This window comes from Paralichthys olivaceus, chromosome 8, assembly GCF_024713975.1.
Source record: "Paralichthys olivaceus isolate ysfri-2021 chromosome 8, ASM2471397v2, whole genome shotgun sequence".
Taxonomy (NCBI): domain Eukaryota; kingdom Metazoa; phylum Chordata; class Actinopteri; order Pleuronectiformes; family Paralichthyidae; genus Paralichthys; species Paralichthys olivaceus.
This window is the reverse complement of record NC_091100.1, coordinates 1,874,758-1,901,289: the sequence shown is the minus strand read 5'-3', so window position 1 is coordinate 1,901,289 and position 26,532 is coordinate 1,874,758. Positions and strand designations below refer to the sequence as shown.

General features: G+C 45.2%; 1 protein-coding gene across 10 annotated transcripts; it reads right to left on the bottom strand.

Annotated features, from left to right (window-relative positions):
• Positions 1–705: 705 nt before the first annotated feature.
• LOC109646220 (CREB3 regulatory factor-like) lies at positions 706–26,255 on the bottom strand. Of its 10 annotated transcripts, XM_069530143.1 has the most exons (11): positions 25,890–26,181; positions 24,713–24,838; positions 20,247–20,325; positions 20,042–20,103; positions 19,816–19,932; positions 18,920–19,694; positions 15,094–15,267; positions 13,766–13,955; positions 11,254–11,327; positions 6,722–6,850; positions 706–6,562 (listed from the first exon to the last, which is right to left on the bottom strand). In XM_069530143.1, the coding sequence occupies exons 4-11, from the start codon at positions 20,048–20,050 to the stop codon at positions 6,459–6,461; spliced, it is 1,572 nt and encodes a 523-aa protein (XP_069386244.1). In that variant the 5' UTR covers positions 20,051–20,103; positions 20,247–20,325; positions 24,713–24,838; positions 25,890–26,181; the 3' UTR covers positions 706–6,458. The 10 variants fall into 10 exon arrangements, with proteins under 10 accessions (XP_069386244.1, XP_069386238.1, XP_069386236.1 ...); XM_069530137.1 differs by lacking the exon at positions 24,713–24,838 and having other exon boundaries at positions 25,890–26,255; XM_069530135.1 differs by lacking the exon at positions 24,713–24,838 and having other exon boundaries at positions 20,042–20,106; positions 25,890–26,243.
• Positions 26,256–26,532: the final 277 nt, after the last annotated feature.

Below are 26,532 nucleotides of genomic sequence, written 5' to 3'. Positions count from 1 at the left end.
TATATTTTCATTTTTTTCCAGCTTCATCTCAAACTCATCCTTCGAATCTCTTTTTAATTCTTTTTGAACATCAAACCTACAAAACACCTCAGATCAGATTTACTCTTGTATTGGCAAATTAATTTTGAACCTTCCAGCTAAAGAGACACATTTTCTCATTTGACCTTTTGTGGCATCTAATGATTGAGTTAAGCTTCTAGTTTTGTTTTTGTTTACGCAGGTTTTGAAGAAATGTCCCTCTGAACTCACCCAGAGAAACAGGGACACAAATTCAGGTGCAAGGATGCAACTGAAAATCCGACGTTGTGTTCTGAGCGCAGCCTGGGAGGCAGCTTCAAGATGTGAGATGTGAGAGATGCACCTGATCAGGTCTGATCTGGATCCTTCGAGTAAAACAATCAGTGACAGAACAAAGAGCCGTCATCGCCTTTGTTCCTTCACCATGAAGTTATGTAAAATCCACTTCCATAAAGGATGCAGTGACACACTGTGACCTGCTGGTGGGGCTGTGCAGCCAGTATGACCTGCAGCCCCAGGCTGCCGCAGGAGGAAGTGAAGACAAAACACAAAAAGACAAAAACACCTTAAATTGATCTCACTGCAGCTTCACTTCACACCTGACACACTGTTTCCTGGAGAATTGTGATAACGAGCAATTATCAGCTTTAACTTGAAAATGTGGCAGTGAAAAGAAGCACGGCACCGTTTTCTTATCTTAAAAATATACTTTAATACAACAGCTGCATATAAATATTAAAATATACATTATACAGGTGTACAGTACACTCACACAAAACCAAAACAAAAAATATTAGGCTTCTATTTGTACGGCACTTCTTGTATTTTTTTTGTTTTGTTGTTTTTTTTTGACTAGTTTCTTAAAGGTAACTTACTGACGAAGGAGTTGTACATAAAGATGTGTTAATGTGTTAACAGGTCCAAAGTATTTACTGTAGTACTGTGATTACTGACAGAGGGAGGACAGAAGTAAAGGTTGCTGTACAGTATATGACATGGCGTCGTGGAATGTTTGCTCGACTCTTGGTTTTTCTTTGCCTCCCGTCGTTCAGCAGCGTTAAAGAACCAGCAGGGACGTGGTTTTTTAATTTCTTGATGCCAAAGTTTTATTTCCTGAAACGTGGTCTTCAAATTTCATCCCTTTCCTGCTCAACATCCCGACCTTCGAATCATCGAGCTCGACAGAAACGACTGACTCGGTTTTGGTTAAAGCGTCATCATCACGACACAAGAGAGCCCAACGTGTGCGATCTCTGGTGATGTTTCAAAACAGAAGAAAATGAGGAAAGACTACGCACAAAACTTCATCCACAATATATTTGCGTTGATGAATGAGCATGAGTCAATCTCAGCACTTCTGGGTTTTTGAAAGATCGTCAGAGATTCATTCAAAACAGACGCTGAGCTCAGAGAATCGAACGTGATGATAAGACGCCTGAGGTCCTTCACTAACAAGAAATGTGGAGTTCAAACTTCTTCACCCCGTCTGGGTTTCCAGGTCATCGACAAGAACCCGGAGACTCAAGACGCAGGTGGACTCGGCTGAAGTCATCCTCGGCAGCTGTCAAGAGCTGGACAGGCGGCGGCGGAGGTGCTGGAGGGGATTAAAAGGTTTTGGATAAACGTCTCCGAGGCCCCGGCTAAGTGCCATTTCCCCTGGCCTCCTCTGCCCCGGAGACCGGTCGCCTTTGAAACCGGAGAAGCCTGAGTGTCTCCTACAATGCGAGCGCTGGAGCAGAGTGAGGACGGGCACCCGGAGGTCAGCAGCATCCCACCAGTGTTGGTTTACTGATGGGTCCATTCAAACCCGCCAAGTCCCACAAAGCCTCAGCGCCCCAGTCCAAAAAATCTGCTGCGGTCACAGGAGAGGTTGTGACGGAGGGAGGAAATGAGTTTCCGTCAGTCTGACACTAGGTTTACATGCGTCTACGCTCACATACAGCAAATAATTATCAATTCACCAACGTATTCATCATCGTTTAGTATAAAATGTCAGAAAAGTTGGAGGTTTCAAATGAGATACTCCGCCGCTGTCATTTGTAGTTGTTCAAATAACCACTGGAGGCACTAGAGTCACATTCTACATACATATAATCTGTTTTCACGTGTTAGCTAATTTAACGCAGATCATTGTCTTTTCATTTTCAGGACGCACGCTCGGACCCAAAGAATGATTCTTTACTCGTAAACTCTCAAAACGTGGCACAGTGCGTCAGCTGTGGTGAAAAACTTGTGTTGGAAATTAGTAGGAACGCGGATCTTAAACAAACGTACGATTAAGACTTTTGTCGCCAAAACCCAACAGGTCATTTATGGAGATTTAAAGTTTACGTTAAGATGTCTACACGACAGTATTCGGTCACAGTCACGGTGCCGCCCACTGGACAGTTTTATATCTTGATTGGCAGACGCACACACACGGGGTCAATTAGCGCCACTTACAGATTAAATTTTTTATCTGAACGTCCTAAAGAAACAGAAACACTGTGAAGTTGTTTAACATTTTCATTGATTTCTCTGGGAATAATTTGTGGATCTTGATGAAATGCACGTTTAGGGGAACAACATTTATGAGTGTGTGAAATTTGTTGCAGCTGGATTTAATTTGAGGAGCTGTCGGGCCTTAGCTGATTCTCCTTAAATGTCACATTTACGTCAATTCAAGTATTGAGAGACATTCACTCTTCACAGACACAGAAAGAAGTTAATGGTTAAAGTGAGCGAGTGAGATGCTTCTGTCGTGCGTCCAGTGGATATTTGCACGCTGGCATCAATCGCAGTAGATGTTTATCTGCAGTTTTGTTTAACACTTTACACCCCCTTCCTCCTCCTCCTCCTCCTCCTCCAGCAGCTGAGGGGGATCGAACCTTCTCCCTCTAAGAAAAAGACAAAGACCACATCAGGACTTTCAGGACTGTTTGCTTCTCCCCCGTCTCCCCCGGACGGTGACACCCAACGAGGAAGTAACTCAGACAAAGATCGTCTTGTGTTTAGTTTTTTTTTGCAGAGTCATTGTCCATATTAGGTCAGCGTTAGCTGAATAAGCCGAGAGCATCACTTCTGTGTTCTCTCAGCTGTTCCTGGGTCGACCCGGCTGAAGCTCATCCCGTCATGAAAACGAGGCCGAGCCGCAGACGTCCATCTTTGGGTCACTTCAGTTTCCTCCCCTCGAAATATCTGCCTCCTGCTTCCAGGTATACATAAACATGAGCTTTCTGGGAAACTGTGTCAGGAATGTGAGCAGAGACAAGTGGCCTCGCCAAATACTGGCCCCTCCCCGTTACAGCCTCACAGTTAAAGGGACAAAGAGCGATATAAAGAGGAAAGAGGGCAAAATGCTGCGGCATCACTTAAAGCCTCGATACGATCTCCCTGGTTGTGGCACAGTGTCTTGCTTGTTGTTAGAATCTGTGGGAGGAATTCACTGTGTTTCAACAGTTTTCTCTCCAGTTCAGTTTTTGGCATATAGATCAATGTACACAGCAGATGGTGCTTGGTGTTACATAACACCGAGGAAGGAAAACATCAGGACACACTTAAGCATTCAAAGAGGAATCTCTCTCAAACCCAGAGACCTCCACCTCCTACGACGTTGACACATGGGTCGCACAACATTTGAAACTTGAGCGATGTGTACAATGGTTCTTCCTCGTCTGCTGCATGTGAGGGAGGCAGCTGCCAGCAGGAGATCCTGTGACTCCGCTGGCAGCGTCGCCAGCTTCCCAAGCCTTGAAAGAAAAGTAGGAGGGAGGGAGGAATGCACGTCTCAGCAGCGGGAAGAGCAGAGAGCACCTTAAACCAAACAGGAGAGAGTCGTCTTCTGCCGCCCCCAGTGTTGGACTCGTCCTACATCATGTCTCTTTTCTATGGCCGTAAAATAAAACCAAACCAGGTTTCTCAGGCGGCGTTTAAGAAGCTTCGGTGACATCACAGCCTCCTGCTTCGTTTCTCTCTGAGCCACAGACCATCAGCTCTGTTCACCAGCAGCAGAAGCTTTCCAGCCTCGACAACAGGAATCCTCCGTTTACACCACAGCTCTGCATTTACACGAGCTCCACATTTCCCAGAATGTAAAAAAAAAAAGGATACAGAAACTAAAACAGGGACGACACTAAACTGCCCTGAACCTTCGTATCCACAGCTTTCAAACTGACTGTGAGCGAGACCTCAGGGAGGTGAAGAGTTTAAGAGTTTTAACTGCTCCACTCCAGGAAATGGAGTTTCCATAGGAGGCGAGCAATGTTATAGAGCAGCAGCTTTGGAACGCAACCAAGTCGGGAGCTTGTCAAGGTTGAAAAACAAAGGATTAAATCGCTAACAGCCGCTTCTAAACTTATATTTCCCAGAGATGATGTTCACAGAAACCGGTTCCAGCTACTGTTTTCCACGTTAATTCTGAAAGGAGATTTTGGTAGAATTTTTTTGGCTGAGAATGTGAAACGATTCCACAGAAGCCTGTAGTTTTTTTTGTTTTTCTTAAAGTAAAGTCAAGCGAGGACAAGCTTGGAGCAGTAGTCATGGGTTACGTTCGTAATAGGGTATAAGATCAGGCATAATAACACAGGTCCCTGTGGCTTCAAGCTCCAGGCACTTCAGAAAGGCGTCATTATGCAAAACTGCCTATTACAACAATATGTGCCCACAGGTCAAAACCCAGTCAGCAGTTACTGCCTAATGCCTCCGCTCAGGTTTGCATTGCTTTTTATGTTTTTGTCAAACAGTAGCACCGAACTGAAACAAACCCAGACCACCAGACGAAGCGCTGGGCGCCCACGACGTTCTCAATCAATATCTGTCTTTAGAAAAAGGTGCCAAGAGTCTTTTTTTTCTCTTTTTGAGGATCTGAAGCCCTCTTCAAAAGGGGCTCAGTCGCTCTTACCACAGTGCAATTCAAAGGGTCCTTGACATTTTATGTCCGACAACATTTAGAGACATGTTGGTCTACAGCTTCAGCAGAGACCACAGAAGAAAGGCAGTTTTCATCTCAAGACTGACGCCCACTTTGTGGGCTGTGGCTTTGCCAAATAACAAAATCATCGTCAGAAGATTAAAAAACAAACAAAATCGAACTTATTTGCTGTCTAGATCTACAAGTGTTTTTTTTTTTTCTCTATTTGTCATTGCAATTCAGGAAGGTGCGCTACATATTCAGGTCAGGGGTTGAGGAGAGGGCGCGGGAAGGCACTGAGGACACTTCCCTTTGTGGGTAAATGAAGCGGCTGCAGATCTGAAGGAGCACCAGGCTGCAGAGCTCAAATCTGTCACCACGGTCTCTCAGACACATGGTGGTAGTGCATTTAGGTGAAGGGGGTTCATGGACGGCATCCTTTGAGGACGCACGTAGGTAAACATGACAATCAAAATGTTTCAGTTAGCGTTTCCATCACTCATTTCTCTTTTTAAATGACGTGGTAATGGTTGGCAGCATCTGAGCGGTTCAGCAGTCTCAGTTATCTTTGGTCAGTTTGAATTAAGGTGCAGTTTTCTCTTTCGTTTTTAACTTTGCTTACAAAGTGATGGGGTGTTAAAGAGTGAAGTGGGGGGGGGGGGGGGGGGGGGGGGGTATTAAAGCTCCGAGGACTTTTCCACAACAAACACTCTGTTGTTTCCATTAACAGCTGATCTGGCATCAGGGCGACGACGCTTGTTGCATATCACAACGCTCGCTGACATTTTAGATGCCGATGCAATCTGAATGGAATGCAGTGTTTCTATAGGGAGCCCAGTCAAATGAAACACACACACACACACACACACACACACACACACACACACACACACACACACACACACACACACACACACACACACACACACACACACACACACACACACACACACACACACCTCTTTGTTTTCCAGGCCTGGGCTCCTCCCACTTCCTTATTTTAGCACTTCCTCTATCCTCAGATGCCCCCTGGCCCTCGGCTCACTACCGGTCCCCTGCCGACAACTACAACCATCTACAAAACAGTGCAATGTCTATTCATAGGCACAGTGGGGTACAAATACAGCACACAGAGGGAGAGAGGAACACTGTACACGCTCATACAGTATGTTACATGTCCAACACACACTCACACACACACACACACACAGAGACAGAACACAGGGACGTCAGCAGCGGCAGCAGCAGCAGCTCTGGTCTGGTGGTTGTGGTGCAGCCGGCAGAGACAGAGCGGTGAAGGCGGCTGCTGATTGGAGGGCCAACAGGGCAGGACTGAGAGCAGGGCGGCAATTTACTCCCATTTTGTTTACGCTACTTCTTCCTCTGCGTGTGTTCCCCCAGCTCCACCTCCGTTTCACCCCCTTACTTTTACACAGTGAGAGAGTGGAGGTGGTGACGAGAAGCTCGCTCAGGTGCGGTTGGTTGGTGGTGCTGCGACCGAGCGAGGGCGTGGAATAAGGAGAGGGTGAGGAAAGGGGGTCGCTGGGTGAGTTTACCCTGTCTCGTCTCCCCCCTGCAGGGGCTCCTTGCACTGGGTCTGACTGGCTGCCAAAATCCTCTGCACAAAGTCTTTGGTCCGCCCGGCGACTAAAGGCCCTGCAGTCGTCATGGAAATAAATGAAGAAGTGTGATGGAGAGAGAGAGAGGGAGAAAAAACCAACAGCTCCAAACAACAACAAGCAAAGATTCAGATATAAATATCATAAAAACACGGTTCTCTTCACTGTAATGCTGGTTTTGTACGTTCCATCTCACCGCTGGACTCTCGGAGAATGTCTTCCAGGCGCTGCGTCATCCCTCGTTCATCCGTGTCCTCTTCCTCGCTGCTCTCCACTCGTCGCCTGATCACCTCCTTGATCCGCAGCAAAGCGCCGAGCAGGTTCTCTGTGTGACAACAAAGCAGTAAATGAATTCCACGGGGCAGAAGACTGACGGCACAGAATAGCTTAAATAAGTTTGATGACTGAGATGCAGCACAGGTTTTAGTTTGACACGTCTCCTGAACGCTGCCAAAAAAACATGTTGCCTACAATCGCTTCTGAGCCTGAACGCATTCTGTGTGGACACAGATGGAGCACTTAAGCTCTGCTAGCGTGCCGCTCACGCTACGCCGCCTGTGTAGACACGCTGTCTGACAAAGCTCGCAGCGCCAACTTTGGGTATTTGACAGTTTTCAATACTTTCATCGAGGGACACAGTTTGTTTAGTTTCTCAAATAAATAGATAAAAGTGAGATTCAGGCCAAATGACACAATCGCATTTCATTTCTCAAAAATTAAAACCACGTTTCCCCAGAAACCCTGGTGCCTCATGGGACGAGGGTGTTTGTTTTTACCATCAGGAGTCACCGATCACGCCAAATCACGTGGCTGCTTCAAGACGTCACAGAGTAAACACAGAGCCTCGTGCAGCGCTGGTTTCAGCCTCAGTCGAAAGCGCTGACTTTCAACTCCACTAGTTTTTGTTTGATGTTGACCGGCCAAGAAAAACTGAGATACGATCATTTATATCCAAAGAGTAAAAAATGCATTTTTAGTTGTACTGAGAAGGGGGGGCTGAAAACAGGCTGAAAATACAAATGAAGGGGGAAGAAACTGAGCAGAGAGACGTGAGAGTTTGTTCCCACACCATGAAAATGCAAAGTCAACTGAGAACATTAACAGTTTTGAAGAGTTGCACAACTATGAAGAAAGAATGTCTGTTACAGGAAATTGTGTTTAGTGCTTGATGTTATATTAGTTTTACAATTGTGTCTTCAACCTATATTTAAATTTTAGACATTTAAAATGCTTCATTGAGGACGTTTGTGGTTTTACAGTGAAAAGACTCAAATTTTCATGTCAGATTTTATGTATTTTTGGTCCAAATTGTTGATTTACTACGTTTTAATGAAAGTAAACTTGAGTCAAATAGAAACTTTGTGGAATTAGGGCAGTGACCAGAAGCTTGGATGAAGTTAGTGAGGAAAGAGAAAGTAGTTACACCCCCTCCTCCTCATTACTGCCTGAAAAAGACCATTAACTCTGAGCTGCTGCAGTGGAAACAGACCGCGGCTGCACTGGGCAGCTTTCAGGTGTAAATGTGTCATGATGAGAGCGGCTGCTTCCTGGTTAAATAAAGGTTCAATTAGAATGACCACACTGCGGTGGCTCCACCAACCAGTGCAGAATAATCTAATACACTGTATGATAGGAATGACTGGGAAGGAAATGAATAAAAGCTGAGATACAGAGGTTTTGTTTCCACCTGTTTGGTTGTTTGTCGACAGGATTGCACAGAAACTACCGGACGGATTTCCATGAGTCTTTGTGGAGCGTTGGGACACGAGCCAGGAAAGAACTCTTTAAGGGTTCGGAGTGGATTCAAACAAAATAGGCAGATCTTTATGGACATTTTCAACAATTTCCAAGGGAAAAATTACCTAAACTTGATAAAGTGATGAGCTGATATTTAACATAAATGCATCTGAAGGTGGATGAAAGTTGATGAACACTTACAGTAAGTTTACACCACAAAGAACCAACGTTTGCATCTTTATTATATTATAAGGTCGCTCTCCTTCGGAACAGGATTCATTTGAGCTGCGGATGGTGTGATTCATCAGCGCCGTCTGTGCTATTGGCTCCTCCCCCTGTGGCGCCATGACACATCACACCCTGATGTGAGCGCGCTTTATTCTCACGTTTTTTCGTCAAGTGCTCGTCTCAGCAGGGAGTGTGTGGGTGGCCAAAGGGCTATCACACACACACACCACACCCACATCCACACCCTTCATGAAGTCAGGAGGTCTCCCTGCACTGACTTGTTGAAAAGCGCTAAGTGTTTTGAATAGAAGCAAATTACACTGATGGAGAGAGAGAGAGAGAGAGAGAAAGTGAGAGAGTTAGAAAAGGAGAAGAAGACTAAAGAGCCTCTGAGGAGGGAGAACGAAAGAGAATGGATGTGTGAGGTTAAGCTGCATGTGTGCGTGTTGGATTCCTGCCAGTAATTTGCGGGAGCCGCAAGTAAAGTAATGAAATGAAACGCCGGGATCAGGAATGACTGGAATGTATAAAAAAAAAGAAAGGAAAAGAGGACAAAAGGACGGCGGGTGGTGATTGGTCAGGTTTGAATTGGAGGACGAGGAGGCGGAGGCAGGAGGGACTGGTCTGACACATTTGGCAGAGAGGATGTTTCGGTTATCAGGAAACAAGGTGAAGTCATCCTTCTCAGGTTTTACCCTCAATCAGAGTGTTTACATTGTTCTGCACGGAGCTGGTGACGATCAGCTTCCTGCAGGATCCTGCTCCTTCTCAGAAGAACAGGTGAATAATGGGTTTCTCCGTCATTAATCGTGGTGTGATACAAAGTCACAAACACAGCTGCAGACCCGTAACCACCACAGATATGTAGCAGAGAATCCACAGTTTATGTTTATCTCTACATGGATCTTCAATAGTTGTACAACTCTGTCCAAATGAACATGATGGATGTGGTGCAGATCCAGAACCGTCAGACAGAACATTGTTTTGTTGGCTTGATTGAATTTAAGGGGACTGTTGGGCCTTGGTGAAATCTGTGTGATGTTAAATCTGTAACAGCAGCGATCAATCCATCAATTAAATGTCCCGTCCATCACCGGAAACAACACAGCCACTAACAAAGCAAGGTTTCAGCAGGACAAGTCAGAATCTGTCAGTTTCCACAGCTGAAGAGTTTTTCTCTAAAATAACACAGTTCACTCACTCAGGAACCTTTTCTCTCGCTGTCAGTGATTCCAGCGGAATGTTAAACTGGAGCCACGCCATGGACAGAAATACAGAGCGTTTCTGCTCATGTCAGAGGGAATTCAAATGCTTTTATCAAATATGTTAACCTCCAGAGAAGGAGAGCATCATTCAGCAAAGGCCACATATTAAATACAGATTTACTCGGTAGAGCAGGGGTGGGGAACCTTTATCCTGTCAAGGGCCATTTCAATTTTTATAACATCCTTAGAGGGAAGTGTTAAATTACTGAACACATATTTCACACTGGCCTCTGATATGATGAGTCTGATGTCAGATTGTATTGAAGAGAAAAATGCAACTTACAGCTCGTAGGTCGAGCAGAGAGAGGATGTTCCAACTACTTATTTTAAACTCGCTGTTGCTTTGCAGCTCAATGAGTTTGTGTTATAAGTTGTAGGGAACGTCAGCTGTTGTCACATCAAACAAACCAATACGTTTAACTTCTCATGTGTACTTTTCACTCGATATTTCAGCATCTGCTTTTGTGTTTGCCGATTTGTGCCGATATCTTTATCTTGTTCGCTTTAGAAGCAAGTTGGAGAAACAAATGAGTAAAAGCAAATGGGTCAATAAAATACTACTACGATCTTTATCTAGCGTTCGAGAGTCTTGCAGTCATTGCGAGTTCATGCTGCATGACTGACTGGCGACAGCGGATCACACACTTGACAACTTTTCACCAGGAGAAAATTCCAACACTGAATTTGTGTTACCCTGTTCCTGACACGCTCATTTTCCTGAATTACAGACGTGTAATTATATAGCGTGAACTGAGCTTTAGGCAAATATAATTCTAGGGATTGATCGATGTTGGTTTTCTTCAGTTTTACACGATTGATAAAACACGGATGACCTACACTCAGTGCTGAACACGTTCTGTTAAGATGGAGGACGGCTTGCGGCAGCTGCTGTTCTGCTAACACTGAGGGTTCCCTATGAAATGGGTCATCAGAGGTGAGAAGCTCTTGAGGTTTTCTGTTTTCTGCCGACCAAGATGGTTGCTCCTGAAATACGACCTGATTTCCTTCTGTGTGTAAACAACACTTCAAAAATCTGTAATGACTGAGGAGGACTTCCCTCCACAGTAAACAGGACACGCTGCAGGAATGGATGACCTGAATTGTGTCCCAGTTATCAAACACAGATCTTCAGACGCCACAGCTCCATGTAAGAAAACATTTCATATCATACTCCATTCATGTGTGAGCAGAAGATTTATGTCGGGGGAGGTGGAGCACAATCAACGTAGGAAGCTGATCGATATGAAAACCTGAAGTATACTGAACACGTTGAGGGTAACGTTTAATAAACTGCTAGTTGAAAATAGCCAAACTAAAACATGCTCCGCCATGGCCTATTTTCATATTCTAGGATAAAACCTGACACTTCTGAGTTATTTGAATGAAGCTTGGTAAACCCCAAAGGGTTTTTTGTGATTTCCTCAATCCATAAACAGAATCCTTCAGCGTGTAAATCATCGAAACAAGAAGGCGGCCTGTGCACGTCTGAGGTACTGACCATACTCCTGGTTGAGCCCCCACAGCTTGATCTTGTTGGCTTCGTGCTGGGCCTTCTTCTTCAGCCGGCAGGCCCTGGAAACAGGAGGAAAGAAACCGCCGTCATTTCTCTGGAACAGGAAATTCTGCTCTAGTATTCCCCTTCTCCACATGACCCCGTTACTGCGCCTGCTGGCTCACACTGCGAGCAGCTGAGAAGAGGATGTATTTCCAAACCGTGAGGCGGACTGAGTGAAAACCTCCCTTGTCCCTCTGCTCCTCCGAGAAGCATTTAACACCGCGACCCTGAAGGGATACGGCTGGTTCGGATTCAGAATATTTGGGGGTTAAATAAAAAAACGAAGCAGCGAATGAATCAATCATTGCGTGTTAAATATTAATGCTTCTCATGGGGACTATTCTCTACACACACATTTCCTGCAGCTGTGAGTCAGCTAAATGAAACTTAAGGAAGCAAAGTACTTGCAGGCCAGTAATGTTGGACAGAATACTCCCCTCTGTGTTTCTCTGCTTGTTGAAATGTTAAATTATGCCTCATCCAGGTTTTTCTATTTGCACCACACTGCCTGCTGCTTTGGGGAGGACGCCGGCGACCATTCAACAACGTAGCTGTTCCTAATCACCGTAGGGATGGCGTCGACAAAGCACAAAGGATGTTCCAACATGTAACCAGCGGTTTTTAAATTGGTAACAGCGTTTCCCTACCTAGCCACAGGCCCCTGAATCCAACAGCCCTTCCTGTTGTACCAGAAATAGCCCCTAAACAAGACGTTCGCAGTGATTGATTGCCCACATCTGCAAATTGATTTAATTGGTGCACGGAATGAGATGAAACCAGTGGTCGCCTGGAGGTAGGAAAATCGGAATCCTCTGGTGCTTGTGAGCTCGGGAACTGGCCACAGCGGCTTTTCTTTAAGATGCTTTGAGGTGTGTCCAAAATATGAGAATTCATAGAAAGGTTGAATCACGAAAAAAAGCTAATAACTGACATTGGTTCTGCACACGTCAGCCTTGCTTAGAATGAGACCCTCTTGAAAATGTATAGGGGGCGCTATCGAGCATTTCTCAGTAGATTAGGAGCATATCAATGTGTTTCCAATAGCTCCAAAACTACCGATTGAATATTGACAGCCCACTAGCTCGCCAAATGGTGTGCACTGGGGTTAGCTGTAGTGGTCAAGCTAACTGCTACATAGCTTATAATTTAAGGTTGTTGGAGGATTTTTCGATGGAGCTCAGCTAAGCTAGGTTAAACAAAATAAGAGAATTCGTTGAAAGTTTTTTTTTTATGGTTTCCAAAGACAAGAATTCACTTTCACACTCAACAAACATTACTGGAAATCAGTTTTCATCCTTAAGGCACAGAGACTGATTCTAAAATTATATTTTCCAAAACAACTAATCACCATGTCAGTGATCTGGGCGTGATTTTTTCAACGTGTTATTGGAGCGTCCAGCCGATGCTAGGAACTGGACTTTTTCACCCCCACGCTGTGGACGGGTTGAGGTCTGGAGGCGGTCAGGACAATCCCACCGCTAACTCTGACCTGCTCTCGGTCAGCCACAAGTATGACGGTATGAAACAAAATGAATATACACAAAAGAAATTCCTGCATATTAGATTAAAACTCAGGACCCAGTGACCAACGATACACATCCTCCTCCTCCTCTCTTCACTCTTTTTCTTCCAGTTCTTATCCTGAATTTTCTTTATCTCTGCACCAACTTTCTATCCGATTGTGTGTTTGTGCCGTGTTTAATATATGTTTGGAATAATAGGATATTCCCAGAGTCCCCCTCCTATTTAAACTGCCTCCTTCCCTCTGTGTTCTCCACCTCCCCCCACAGATGAACTTTATATAACCCCTCTCTCCCTCCTCATCTAAATCCATGTCTACCTCCTCAGCCCTGCCCTGATTTCCTTCTATTCATCATGCCTTCCTCTATCTCACCTCCTCCGCGTCCCTCCATCCTTCCTTCGATATTTCCCCAGTGTGGGATGAATAAAGTCTATCTTATCTTATCTTCATTTATTCCACCATGATATTGTCCAATCTGAACCCGTCACCTGAAAAAAACTTTGAAATGTCCTTAAATGTAAATCGAAACGTGTAAAAGCTTGTTACGGCCGCGTCCTCAGAGGTCGTGTTGGGTGAGGTTCACCGTGTTCTCCGTCGGAGGGAGTTGAAATCGAAACAGCACAGAGAATAAGACCAATTTCCCTCAATTTCAGATTCAATGTTTCTCTCAGTATATTCTTCCCCTCTGCGTCCCCCAGAAACAGCATTAGAAGGTCAACAGTTTAAAAGCACCACATATTTAAAAACCGAGCTCGACGAGGCTGAAGACTAGACGGCAGATACCAAACCACAGAGCCCTGCAGAATTCTCTTCTTCCATTCTTGAGCTGCAAATCATTTACAAACACTGAAAAATACCCACTGACGCCTGATGAATCAATAGAGTCTCCGGAGCTCCGACTCTGAAGGAGGTGCAGCGAGTGGAGACTAATACCTGGAGGCCAGCTTGTTCTTCTCCTTGCGCGACCTCGCCCGGGCCATGGCAGGGAGGTCGTTGACCGGACCCATGCCATCGATGGCGGCGTTGAGCTTCTGCAGCTGCTCCCCGATGTTGTGGAGCTTCTGGGGGTTTGGTGTCAGGTCGCTGGCGTCCGTCTTGCGAGCTTTGCGACGGCCTTTTTTACCTGGAAACGGGGGCACAAGAAAGATCTCACTATCCTGAACTCTCTTCCAACCCATTTCTTTTTGGTTTTCCCCCCAATACCCATAAACGTATTGTTTAGTCAACCGATATGAAAACTTTTATCTTACAAAATGAACAATGAAGACAAGAGGAGCATTTGAGTTTATATTTTGCAATTTCTATTTCCTTAATTAAAGTTCTGTATATTTGGTATAACATTTCTTTTTTATAAAGGTTTGATAGAAAAATCTTAAGAATGACGGCACATTTTTAAAAATTAATTCAACCTTAATTTTAAAATACATTGAGGTAGAGACCTCAATTACAGCCCAGCCGAGAAGGGAAAATAAATAAAACATTCCAAGACACAGAGAAAACACAAATAAGAGACAGTAAAATGTGTTAAGTAGCAAAAGCAAGAGCTTTAGGAATAAATACAGTAAATAAGATAAAACATTTGAAAATAAAAAAGGATAAATATCCAGATTTATGCCGTGGAACCAAACGTTCATGTTAAAACGAACTTAACCTCAAAATTGAGTCCAGACCACAAATCTTACTCTCACTGCTTTCAGAGAAAGAAGAGAAAGAAGAGTATGAATGGAAACGAAACCTAGATTTGTTTTCTAAAAAAAATGACCTTGGAGGTTTGAAAATCTCAGCGGAGCGTCAGAGGAAGTGGTTACAGAACATAAACCTGTGCTGACTGAAACACAGCAGTTTGATTTTATTGCATTGAGTCACAATAATGAACTGAATCATACAGAACACTGATGCTGGCAAACAGCTGCAGACACAGTTGTAAGGTTCTTATCAGGGAGAACTTGACGTTGTATGTAGGCCACGCGCCTGAGGGTCCTGATCCGATTTGTGTCACATAAGAAGGGAAGAGAAATGGGACGATTTTTCAGCTGCAGTGTGGATGTGGATTCAAAGACTTCTGCTGCCAAAGAGTCTGTGGATCAGTTCTACCTTCACCTCTCTGTGGTCACAGCTGCGTTCACCCATCGATTCGTGAATGATCCGAATGTAGATCTGCTTAGTTTGTTTGACCAAAAATGTAAAATACCAAGATTCCTGTGAAGATTTCACTGATGTGATTGTTTAGTTCACTGACTGGTCTCTCAGTGTGTCCTCACCTTCTCTGCGGTACAGTGTGCTGGGTAAAGTGCTGGAGCTCCAGGACAGGGACCAGTGGACGTCTCCGCCCAGCTTCTTTTTCGTGGCCGACTCTCGTGCGCGTCTGTACTCCCAGAAACAGCGGCGCTTCGATGGCCGCTCGCCGGGCTGCCTGGCCGGCTCCGCCTCCGCCTCTAGAGGTACAAACATGAAACATTTCTGGATCAAAAAAGAACAGAACTGTAGGAAGAGTTGAAGAGAAACATGACTTTGCTTTTCGTGATTCAATATTTTGTTTCATATTTTTGTTTGGTTTTTCTTATGTAATTTAAAGTTATATTCTCAACAGCCATAACAGAGTTCACAAACAGATGTAGTCATGTCTAGTTCACCATTTCGTGGTGACTTGTGAAAAGTGTTTCCAAACTTTTCGGGATTCCCCATCATCTGCATTCTTGCCTCGGTTTCGTTTTTCGCGAAACTTGATAACACGAATCATCTGCTGGATGAAAGCTGTAACCTCATTCCATGAAAGTGATGGGAAGAAAATCAACATTTAATTTAATAAAATCCAGCATGAAAGAAAAAAGATTCAAGAATTGTAAAAAATAAATATATATATATATATATATATATATATATATATATATATATTCTTGCATGAATCAACTTTTGTCCCACCTCTAGTTTTTCCTTTACTTTCTGTTTTGCTGGACACTGTCTCTTTGCCTCCTTCTTCCAAATCTCATTTTATTCATGTGCAGAACTTCTGCTTTAAAAATATCTATATAAATACAAATTATAACATTATTGTTGTTATAACCAGATTCATTTCAACCAACCAAAGTCTGAGTAGAGGCAGCCACCTCTAATCAGATTTCGCGCCTCCTCCCGCCAAAATTCTAGAACTGGTTTTCAAGGAAATCATATCTGGATTAGAAAAGCTGTGACAATTTAGTTTGTTGTGTTTTAATGAATACACTGTGAAGAGAATTTACTAGTTTGTTTGTTTATTGCGATAATTGTCGTTTTGGTCATTTCGTCAACGCCCCCCCTCTGGTTTGATGGCTCAGGACCACCCCCGCCTGAATTTCAGTCAGAAAAAACCCTGAGAATGTTGTTGAATAAAAAACCTCCTCTGACCCGGATCCCTGAACCTCTGAATTAAAGTTAACGACCTTCCCCTTTAAAACCATTAATATTCTTCTCTGGACCAAAGACCGACCGACCACACTGCTCACGTCACAGAAAAGAAAAGACAATCTCCTCGTCTGCAGCTCAACTCTGTGACTTCGCTGTCGTAAGAAGACTTTAATGTCTATAAATGATGTTTTCTCTCTGGCTCCGACGCTCTGATCTTGTCTGATCTTATCTTGTGTTTGTATTTCAGCACTGAGCCCGACTGCACTGAATTACAAGTCCTGTAAAAACACGACAAGCGAACAGCTGAACCGCCTAAAAGGTTTGTGATTATACAATTTATAGCACTTTGCAGAGTGAAATGCATTGTGGGTAAGGTATTTCATCACAGCAGGAAAAACAGGTTCTAAACATCAGCTGTATGTGTTTTGTCTCTTGATGGACATATTGTTTTCAAAATCAAATATTTAATCAAGCTCCATGTTTATGACTGAAGACTCGACACAGTATTTACTGTCTCTTGGTTCAACATCACTTGAGATTTGGTACCAGCCATAAACCAGATGATGTAATGATCCAAATACAGAATCAACGCTCTCCGCCAATTCACCATTGTGTCATGAAGAAGACAGAATGATATCCATCACCCCGGAGGAGGACAACATTGACAGCCATGCATTAGACATTTAATTGGGAAATATTCTGCAACCTAACGTGACAGATGAAGCGTAATCATGAGTGACAGGTATTAATGTTGGTGTTTGCCTGGTATGAAATCACGCTGTGAACCCTAATCCACAAACACACGCTGAGTGTCCTCATGACAAAGCCACCACCAGCTCCAGAGACAGACACCTACACAACCGCACACACGTCGCACAGGATTAGCCTCAGCCGCACACAGCCACCGATGATGACATCATCAATAATACAACATGCAAAGCTCCACCAGCAGCAGGAGCGAAGAGGTCGACTCTTCACCTCCGCCAGAGAAGTTTAAAAAAGAAAGTACAAAAATAAAACCACACTGACAGTGAATAACCATGAGGGCCGATCCTCGCCATTAGCCAGAGTCTCTCTCTCACACACACACACACACACACACACACACACACACACACACACACACACACACACACACACACACACACACACACACACACACACACACACACACACACACACACACACACACACACACAGCTTATGTAACATCATGTCGTCTGTCCAGTTTGCAGAAAGCACCATTGTCTGAATTCAATCTGTTGATATACACACACCTATATACACATACACACACCTATATACACACACACACACCTATATACACACACACACACACACACACACACACACACACACACACACACACACACACAGTATACACATACACACCTATATATACATACACACCTATATATACATACACACACCTATATACACACACACACACACACCTACATACACATACACACACCTATATATACACACACACACACAGTATACAAATAAAATATATGTAGAGATATACATATTATACAGATGCAGTGTGTAAAAACAAACAGTGAGATGTATACACATATATCATGTAATGAGTTGTGAGTATATACAACTCATATGTATAACCGTGCATCCATCACACGGCTCTTTGCTGCTGGTAAATATGAAGCTGACGGGAGTTTGAGATTTGTCCGACCAACATGAGGACGATCAACAACAGAATGAGCCTGGGGGAAAAAAGATGCTGATGAAGTCACCTCTGACATTTAAAGGGTTTATCTGTTTCCTCGCTTTAATATCCCCACGGTTCCCTGAGAGAAACTTTGGCCTAGAAGCCTAAAATTCAGTATATGTTCTTGTTTATCAATGAGCAGGTTATTTAAAGAAAATGTGTGATTTATAATTATATTTCCATTATATTTATTATATTGCAGCGTGAGAAGGGAGGTCAAAGGTCAAAGCCTCAGTACAGGGACAACTGCTCATGTACAACTAACAACAACAATTTTTCTGATTGATTTAAACGTCACTAATCTTTTTCAATTCATTGATTAATCATTTGTCTCTAAACGTTTGCAGCGAAGACTTCAATCATACTTTTTTCTCCAAAACCAAACAACCATCAGATAAATATCACGTCAAACATCTGAGAAACAGGAAGAGGGAAATGTTGAGAATACAACTATAAATTAAAAGAGGAAAAACTCAATCAATAATCGAAAAAATTACAGATTTAACCAACTGATTTGTGTTTTAAAACAAAGAAATAATGAGACAAAGAAAGATGTTTCTGATCAGGAGCCACGAGCTGAATGCTTTTGAGTGGAACTGTGTAAAAACGTCTGTTTATCGACCTGCAGCCACTTTCACACCCTGTTAAAGATACGAACCCCCCCAACAAAGACGAGCAGCGCTGCACTCACAGATGGTTTTCAAATACATGAAGAGGCTCCAACCCTCAAAGCCGTTTCATAACTGTAAAACTAGCCACCGAGGCGGTATGCTGTCCGGGAATTACACCCGCAACTTTGCTATTTAATGTGCCTGTGCTCAGCCAACCCCGTCAGAGGAGGCGGGCTGAGGTCTCGTCTGGACCCGGGACAGATTCAGATGGTTTCCGTGTGGGCAGACGAGCCGCTGGCAGAGCTGCAACGAGCCGAGATCTCCTCGCCACTCACACAAAGACAAACTGGAAGCACAACTCACCACATTCAGTTTCTGAGGAGCTGGAGAGTTCAGCTTCCACTGCCGTCTCCTCCGTCCCCTCCTCTTCCTCCTCCTCCTCGTCATCCTCCTCATCCTCTTCCTCATCCACCTCCTCTTCCTCGTCCTCAGTCTTAGCCTGGCTCTCTTCCCTGCCCTGCACTTCCTGCTGCGTCTCCCCCGCTTGCACCTCCTCTGTCTGACAGTTGTGAGCGGGTCCTGTTCCCAGCTCCCCCCCCTGGCTCAGGGAGTAGTTGTGCTCCTCGCTGCAGTGCTCCAGAGCCAAACCTGCCGCTGCCACAGCAACCGCCTCCTCTTCCTCCTGTGCCACTTGATACACCTCCACTGTACGCTCCCTCGACATCCCCCCATCCTGACCTCCTCCGGCCGCTCTTCCTGCGACACATAACTCCCTCCCTGTTGCCGTGGTAACAGATAGGCGCTCCTCCTCCCTCCCCGCAGCTGGGGCCTGGACTTCCTGGGTGACTGGAGGCGTTGTGTGTCTGCCGCTCCTCCTCCTCCGCTCCTCTTCCTCTTCTTCCTCCTCCCGGCTCCTCCCCCAGCGGCCCATCAGGACGGCCTCCTCGGAGCAGGCCAGCAGCTCCCCTCCCACGCCGAGGCCCAGCTTGGTGTAGCGAGCCATTTCATCCAGCGACGACACGTCCCAGCGCTCCGGATGCAGGTCCTCGCCAAAGCCACCGTCGTCCACCAGGTCGCTTAGCAACTCAAAGGGCCGTTTCCGTGGCGATGCCGGGGAGCCCAGCATGAGGAGCACGCTCTGAAGAGGACAGACGTACCGTGTATTAAATATAAAATTTAATTACGGTTCATTTTCCATTTCACAAATAGAAGAAATTTCTGTCTCAAGAAATTTGCGTCTCCATCTCGTGCTGTCTCACCTGGTCATACTCGGTCCTGCCCCCTTGTGGCGACATGGCCAGGGGGTAAGGGCTCAGCAGGCCCCTGTGTCCCCCGTAGGCCTCGCCAAACACAGGCTCCATCCCATTCATACCCGGCTGAGAGGGAGGAAACACACACACACACACACACATACATACTGTGAGAAAAACGAATCAGAGGCGACAGGCGAGATCAGCTGCGGTTTCAGCGACACTCCTACTCTACCTGAGGCATGCCCGAGGCAGGAGTGTGTCAGGTCGTGGTCACAACGTCACTTCAAGTGGGTTCTGCTGCAAAGAACACAATCAAGCTCAAATCTGAACATAGAGACCAAACAGGAGAGAACAAGGGAGACGAAAAGATGGTTCAGTACAAAAGGACAGCAGAAAACAGAAAGAGGACAGGGGACGAGGAGGAGGCGGCCACTTACCTATGGTTGAGAGCTGTGAGGGGTCAAGGGGTCGAGCTCCTCTCACATGTCGCAGCCCGGCAGCTCTCGGCCTCCCAGCCTGGAGGAGGGACAGCACATGAGGAAGTCAGACACAGATTCAACGACAACAGTGAAAACTCAACAACAAACCTACGAGTTATTGATGGAAAACATTTCACAGGAGTAATTAAAGAAATTCTGTTCCGTTGATTTGTTTTACTTGTCGTGTTAGTCAAGTGAAACATTAATAAGGCTGAAGCTTTTTTGTTTGTTCAGCTTATTGTTGATTACATTAGCTGGCCAGCGTTTCTATTAATACATCCATTTATCTAACATGAAACAACATGCAGAGGCTGCTGCTGCCAGAAATGTAGGACATATCACTTTCTGAGAAAAACCTGCCAACAACCATTTCGCTGTGCGGAGCCCAGCTCATGCAGCTTTTGTGTGTTCAAAATGTGGTTAATTGCCATCTCGCGCTCGTGTCTACGTGTTGTTACGATCACAGGCTTCATCAGAAGACGGCTCTGGTGTTAAATTAGTTGGAAACTGCACGAGAAGCGCAGGAGGAAGCAAAGACAACAACGATAGATGAGCAAGAAGTTGAAAACAGAGGCAAAATCACAACAATCCCTAAAGTTAAAACTCAGAGGAGAAGAAAAGGGAGTTTTTCTCATGTATTGCAGAGTCCTGAGAAAAAGGGTGAAGGAGCAAAAGAGGAGGAAGCTGATATTCTGAAAGCTAAGCACAGGGTAAACTGAGCTACGCAGATTCCAACTATAGCGTCACTCAGTAGAACTGTCACCGTATTTAAACATGTCTCCATAGATCCAGATTTTTATTTACTCGATTTTTTTTTATAGTATTATAATATTACTTCACTGAAAATTGAAGAATACGTTTGTGTTTAAGAAAAGGCGACACAATGATACACATCTGATGTTCGATTTCCCAAAGTCTTGAGACTCAGAATAAAACAGAGACTCCAAATAAAACAGCGCCAGACTTTGGGACCCAAAGAATACAGATTTCCCGAATGAAAATCACCAGCGTGCACACGTCACATTGTTTCCTGAGGCGCTGTACATCGACCTGCTGCAACTGATGCTAACGTGTCGTCATCATGTCAGGTCAGAGGTCACGTGAGGACAAAGAGGATCGAAAGGCCGATGACCCAGTTTTCATTCACATGGACTTATATTCAATTTAACTACTATTTTTAATCTTTTGTAACTAAACTATGCCATTTTAAAAAAATCATATTGGGTTGTGGAGATTGGAGCGAGTATTTCCAGCAGCAGGGAAAGTGTTTAAAAGCAGTTTATGAACTCTGGAAAAAGTCTGGACCCAATTGTCTGGATATTCTCTGATTGTCCGACTCGTTCACAACAACAGGAACATGTGTGGGACATTCGGGCCAGGGGTGGAGCCTGCAGAGCAGCAGGAGGCGGGACATGACGTATAAATTGTGCTCTGGAAAGATCAGTGGCGTCAACCAAAAGATCTGGAATCTCCTCGTGTTTCCAAGTTGACGTCTTCGTCTTCTACGTGTACGACTCCTCTTCTTCATCCTGAGAGACTTCCAGTTTCACGTCCGTCACGTGTCGGACATTTCCCTGTTGGATTCTCATTCTCACTTGGACTCACTCCGAAGAACTCATTCTCACATGCAGCCCCTCCGGATAATTTCAGGAGAAAGTCCGCAGTAAGGTGAATGTCTGAAAGCGGCAATAACAAACTGCGAGTGTGTGTGTTCATGAAGGAGCCAAACAGATAATATAATATTGTACGAGTGACTCACTGACTTGTTTTGAAAGGTTTTTAGCTCTGTGGCAGAAGAATGAGCTGCATCAGGATTTGGATTAACTAGTTCGAGGGAATTAGTTCATTGGAGTTTTAATCTGTCGACAATGAGGAAAGAAGAAAACGCAGCTTCATCCTTTAACCTCGCCGACTTGTCCTCCAAAGAACCGCTTCTTCCACTCCGCCCAATACGGTTAAACTCAACCAATGAGGTAACTCCTGCTCACGGTGGAGCTCTGCATCGGTTAACATTTGTGAACCCCCCCCCCCCAAAAAATAATCAAATTCTGCCTCAGTGAGAAGGAGAAGAGGAGGAGGAGGAGGCCACAGAGCAAACTGCTGATCAGACCAGGCTCCTTTCAGACGGGGACATGATGAAACACAGAGCAACACACACACACACATACACAGAGCAACACACACACACACACACAGAGCAACACACACAGCAGAAACAATGCAGACTCACTGTTCAGTACCTGCGGAGAGAAAAACAAGGGGAATCCAGTTCACGCTGGCCCGGTTTAGTGATCGGAGAACAATGTCATAATGCGTTCTGTGTGGACTGACCTCAGGAACACAAGAATGAGGAAATGAGGACTCGCAGAGCAGTTATGACACTGCCTTGGCGTGCCACATGGAAAACTGGTATTTGGCACGGGGAGAGTGACAGCCAGCTTCCAACATACTGTGTATACAAACACTGATCCGACACGTACAGCGTTCTCAACTCGATAAACTGCTGGAACGAAGGTAGAGACCCCGGCGAGCTGAACAAACGCACAAAGGTTTCCGCTCTTTATCAAGTAACAGCAGCAGTGCTGGGAGTTTACACAGAGGATGAGACTGTGTACATTTTATGTCGGTAGTTTGCTTGTACCAACTTGCTGTGGTGCCAGTTTCTGCTCTTATTCCACAAACAATTCTTATGTTTACACGCAGGATAAACTCTGATCAACGTTTAGTTCCGTCGGTTGTTGTTGTTCAAACACAAACGCACTCAGTTCAATGACGTTACATTTCACAGTTTCCTTAAAGAAACACTTTGAGACTCTTCTCGTCTTCACAAGGTAAATGAACGCAGTGAAAGCAACGCAAACACATTCTTGTGTCTGTTTGCTCACACTCCAGCTGATATAGGAGCCCGGCATGCCTTCGTGGAACAACAACCTTTGTGTTGGTTCAACATAAGGCTGGGCCTCACACACACACACACACACACACACACACACACACACACACACACACACACACACACACACACACACACACACACACACACACACACACACACACACACACACACACACAGGGAAGCAAAAGGAAATTGCTTCTCCTCAAACAACCGTGGGTCAATAACCACCAATAACCATCGGCTTTACGTTCGGCCTTCTGTAAACAAGTCTCTTCAAAGCAAAGTGCCAACACAACCGCTTACGCAACGGTACTGACAAAGCAAACACGTATGCCAACATGCACGCTGCGGTCACAACGCTGTGGCGGAAATCGGTCACTGCAGGACACACAACACTCCTCAAGTCTTCAAGATGCATTTTTACTGAAACGAACCCTCATATTAGGGTTTAATGGATGGAGTGGATTTATTATCCTGAAGAATGTGTGGATACAGAAAATGCAAAAACAAAAAGACGACCTCTTTAACCCTGCAAACAACCTGTTACATAAGACAAGGCCGGGTGTTCAAATGAATTTTAATCATGCCACGACATATCCTCCCAAAGCTGCTATTTGCCAGAGCCACAGCTAAAGAACGTTTTACCACAGATCTGCTGTTTATTTTCTCCAATGGCTGATTGATCGGTTTGTTGTGTGGACAGAGAAATGAAATAAAGGCTTTAAAAAGCTTGTTTTGTCCAATTTAAAGTCTCAAATCCTAATGTATTCAGTTTGCCGTCACAAAGAAAACAGCTGGAATTAGGTTATTTTCCTCAATTTTACTTAAAAGAAAAGAGATGCAGAATATATTTGTCAGGAATAAAGATCATCAATTCAACAAACTGTCTCACGTCTGACACATTCAAGAATTGATTGTAATACAGTTTTACTCAGCTGGTGTGTTTTCTATAGACTTGTTCTCATTGTAAAAGGTTAAACTGTGAATAAAAGTGAGTAACTTTACTTTATCATCAGTATTCTAGTGGGTTTTTTTGGTGTTTCTGTCGAATACAACGTCTCTATACTTTCCCAGTGAACTGTAGGTTTTGTATAGTAGCTTTCAAAATAAAAGTATTAAGAGTATCACTGAAGCTGATAGTAAAGATTCCTCTCATCCTGAACCATGAAGCAAATTCAGACCAGACAATGAACCTTCAGCAGCTCGATGCCTCTTCAGGAAAGACGAAACTAAACTAAAAGCTTTCCGTGTGACAGGGAGACGAGGAGGTGAAAGAACCGAGCAGGAGTTTAAAATAAAGGCTGCGATGGCCGAGAGTGTTGCCGAGAACAGCGAGGAGGAGCCGGGGAGCATGTGAGGAGGGATGATCTGGCTGCCGGTCTGTCTGGGAAGCCAATTTACCAAATTAAACCTCCAGAAAAATCCAGGCAGCGGACAAAGCTCCGTCTCGCCTGGGAAATCTCCCTTTCTGGTTCTAAGACAGAAGTTGAATCCGGGTAAAGAGGAGGATAAAATGGACCTCAGCGACCTGGATGCGCCCCCTCCGCCCCTCCGCCTCTCTCCTCCCCGTGTCCTTGGAGCTCCGGAGCGATGGAGAGAGCCAAAGTGGCCCCGTGTCCGCCGCCCCTCGCCTCGCCTCGCCTTCCCTCGCTCCCTGCGCGTCCACAACAAAATAAAGGAAATTAAAAAACACAACCAATGAGTGCAACACAACCATGAGGTGGTGTGTGTCCGCACAGCTGGACCCAGCAGCGGCACCGAGAGCCGGAGCGGGGAGGAGAAGGTGCCATGGTGGCAGCCAGTGTGTGTGCGTGTGTGTCCCGCATGGCACCGCGAGCAGAGGAGCCGCACTTCCAACATCCACAGCCTCGTACACACATCCACACCTCGTGCGATTCATTTCATCCCAATAAGAATAGAACAGACGTTTTTACCCAAACGCAGCGGCCACGCGTCGCGGGAGTAACCGAGGCAGGAGGGATCCTTCCAGCGCACAGACAACAATAAAAAATGGGGCGCAGCTGGCACTGCCACCGGATGTCCAAAATAATTGTGAACACGGATTTGCGAGCATGTGGATCGGGCTCCGGTGTGTAACCGCTGCAGGTGCGAAGTGTGTCCCGCGTCCCCGCAGCAGCCTCCGAGGACTTTTGACAAATATTTAAGAAGTTGAGGCGAAGAAACGAAGCTGCGGACAAGTTTGGCTGCTGTCCGTCCACCTGCAGGTGCTGCTGGTGGCTGGTGGTGGTGTTACAGCTCCAGGTCAAACTGGAACCACCACCAAACTGCACCTTTCACGATTTAAAGAAGACCAACGCGCCTTTCTCTGCGTTTTTAACGTGCGTAACTATGCGTAAAAATATGGCACATGTGCGCAAAATGGAATGTAAGTGGCTGAGGTTGGGTTGTAGAAATAATGCAAAAAATATATAAAAACGTGATTAATCCTGTTTCCTCTCACAAAGCTTGTTTTTAAAAGAGGATGTGATGCATTTGATAGTAGCGGCTAATAGAGCATGCTGCTGCGGGTAAATCCGTGCGAAAGTAGCCATTTTAATCACAGAAGACCGTTAAAAGACAACATTTTGTTTTCCTCAAATCTTTGTGAATAACTCCGGAGTGAAACTTGACGTAAACGCGTGTTTATTTGTCCTGCGGGCGGAAGAAGAAGCAGCAGAAGCGGCGGCGGAGCGTCGGGCTGTTACCTTATCGCGTGTCCTCGGATGTCCCCTCGGAGTTAAGGCTCCTCTGGACCGGGGTAAAATGTCGGCCTCGGCCTCTCCGGGTGATTTTTTTTATTTTTTTTATTGCTTCATCGAGCCCCCGCACCAACACGGACACAGGCGGCCGCGGCTCAGCGCGTCAATCCCGGGTTAAACCCCGCGCGGCCACATGCAGGAAGTTAGTGAGCGGGTCGGTACCGGGGCTGCGGGGCCTGTATGGCGGACACACGGGACACAGAAGACGGTTGTAGGGACCGTGGAGCCCTACACCCCCCCACCACCACACACTCTCTCTCTCACACACAGACACACACACACCTCCTCCTCCTCCCCCCCCCTCTCCTCCACAATAAAAGCGGCCGTGTCTCTTGTGAAGCTCATTTCTTTATTAATAAAGTTTAACAGGTTTGTATCCCCCCCCCCCCTCTGTGTGACATGGTGTCGCCCGCTGGGTTTTTCAAAACAAGACACTTTAGAGCCACTTTGTTTTTAACGTAGAAGAAGAAATACACACATGTGCATACACACAGGGTGTGTTGTTATTGTGTTGTTGTGTTGTTGTGGAGGCCTAGCTCCACTTTGATGTTGTTGTTGTGTTGTTGTTTTTGTTGTGCTGTGTTGCTGT

What these genes read in the sequence shown, in the direction of transcription:
- LOC109646220 (XM_069530137.1), bottom strand. An exon ending in CACACTGTACCGCAGAGAAG is followed by an intron (nt 13,956 to 15,093) that starts GTGAGGACACAC and finishes CCCCGTTTCCAG; the next exon opens with GTAAAAAAGGCCGTCGCAAA. An exon ending in GGGGCTCAACCAGGAGTATG is followed by an intron (nt 6,851 to 11,253) that starts GTCAGTACCTCA and finishes GTTGTCACACAG; the next exon opens with AGAACCTGCTCGGCGCTTTG.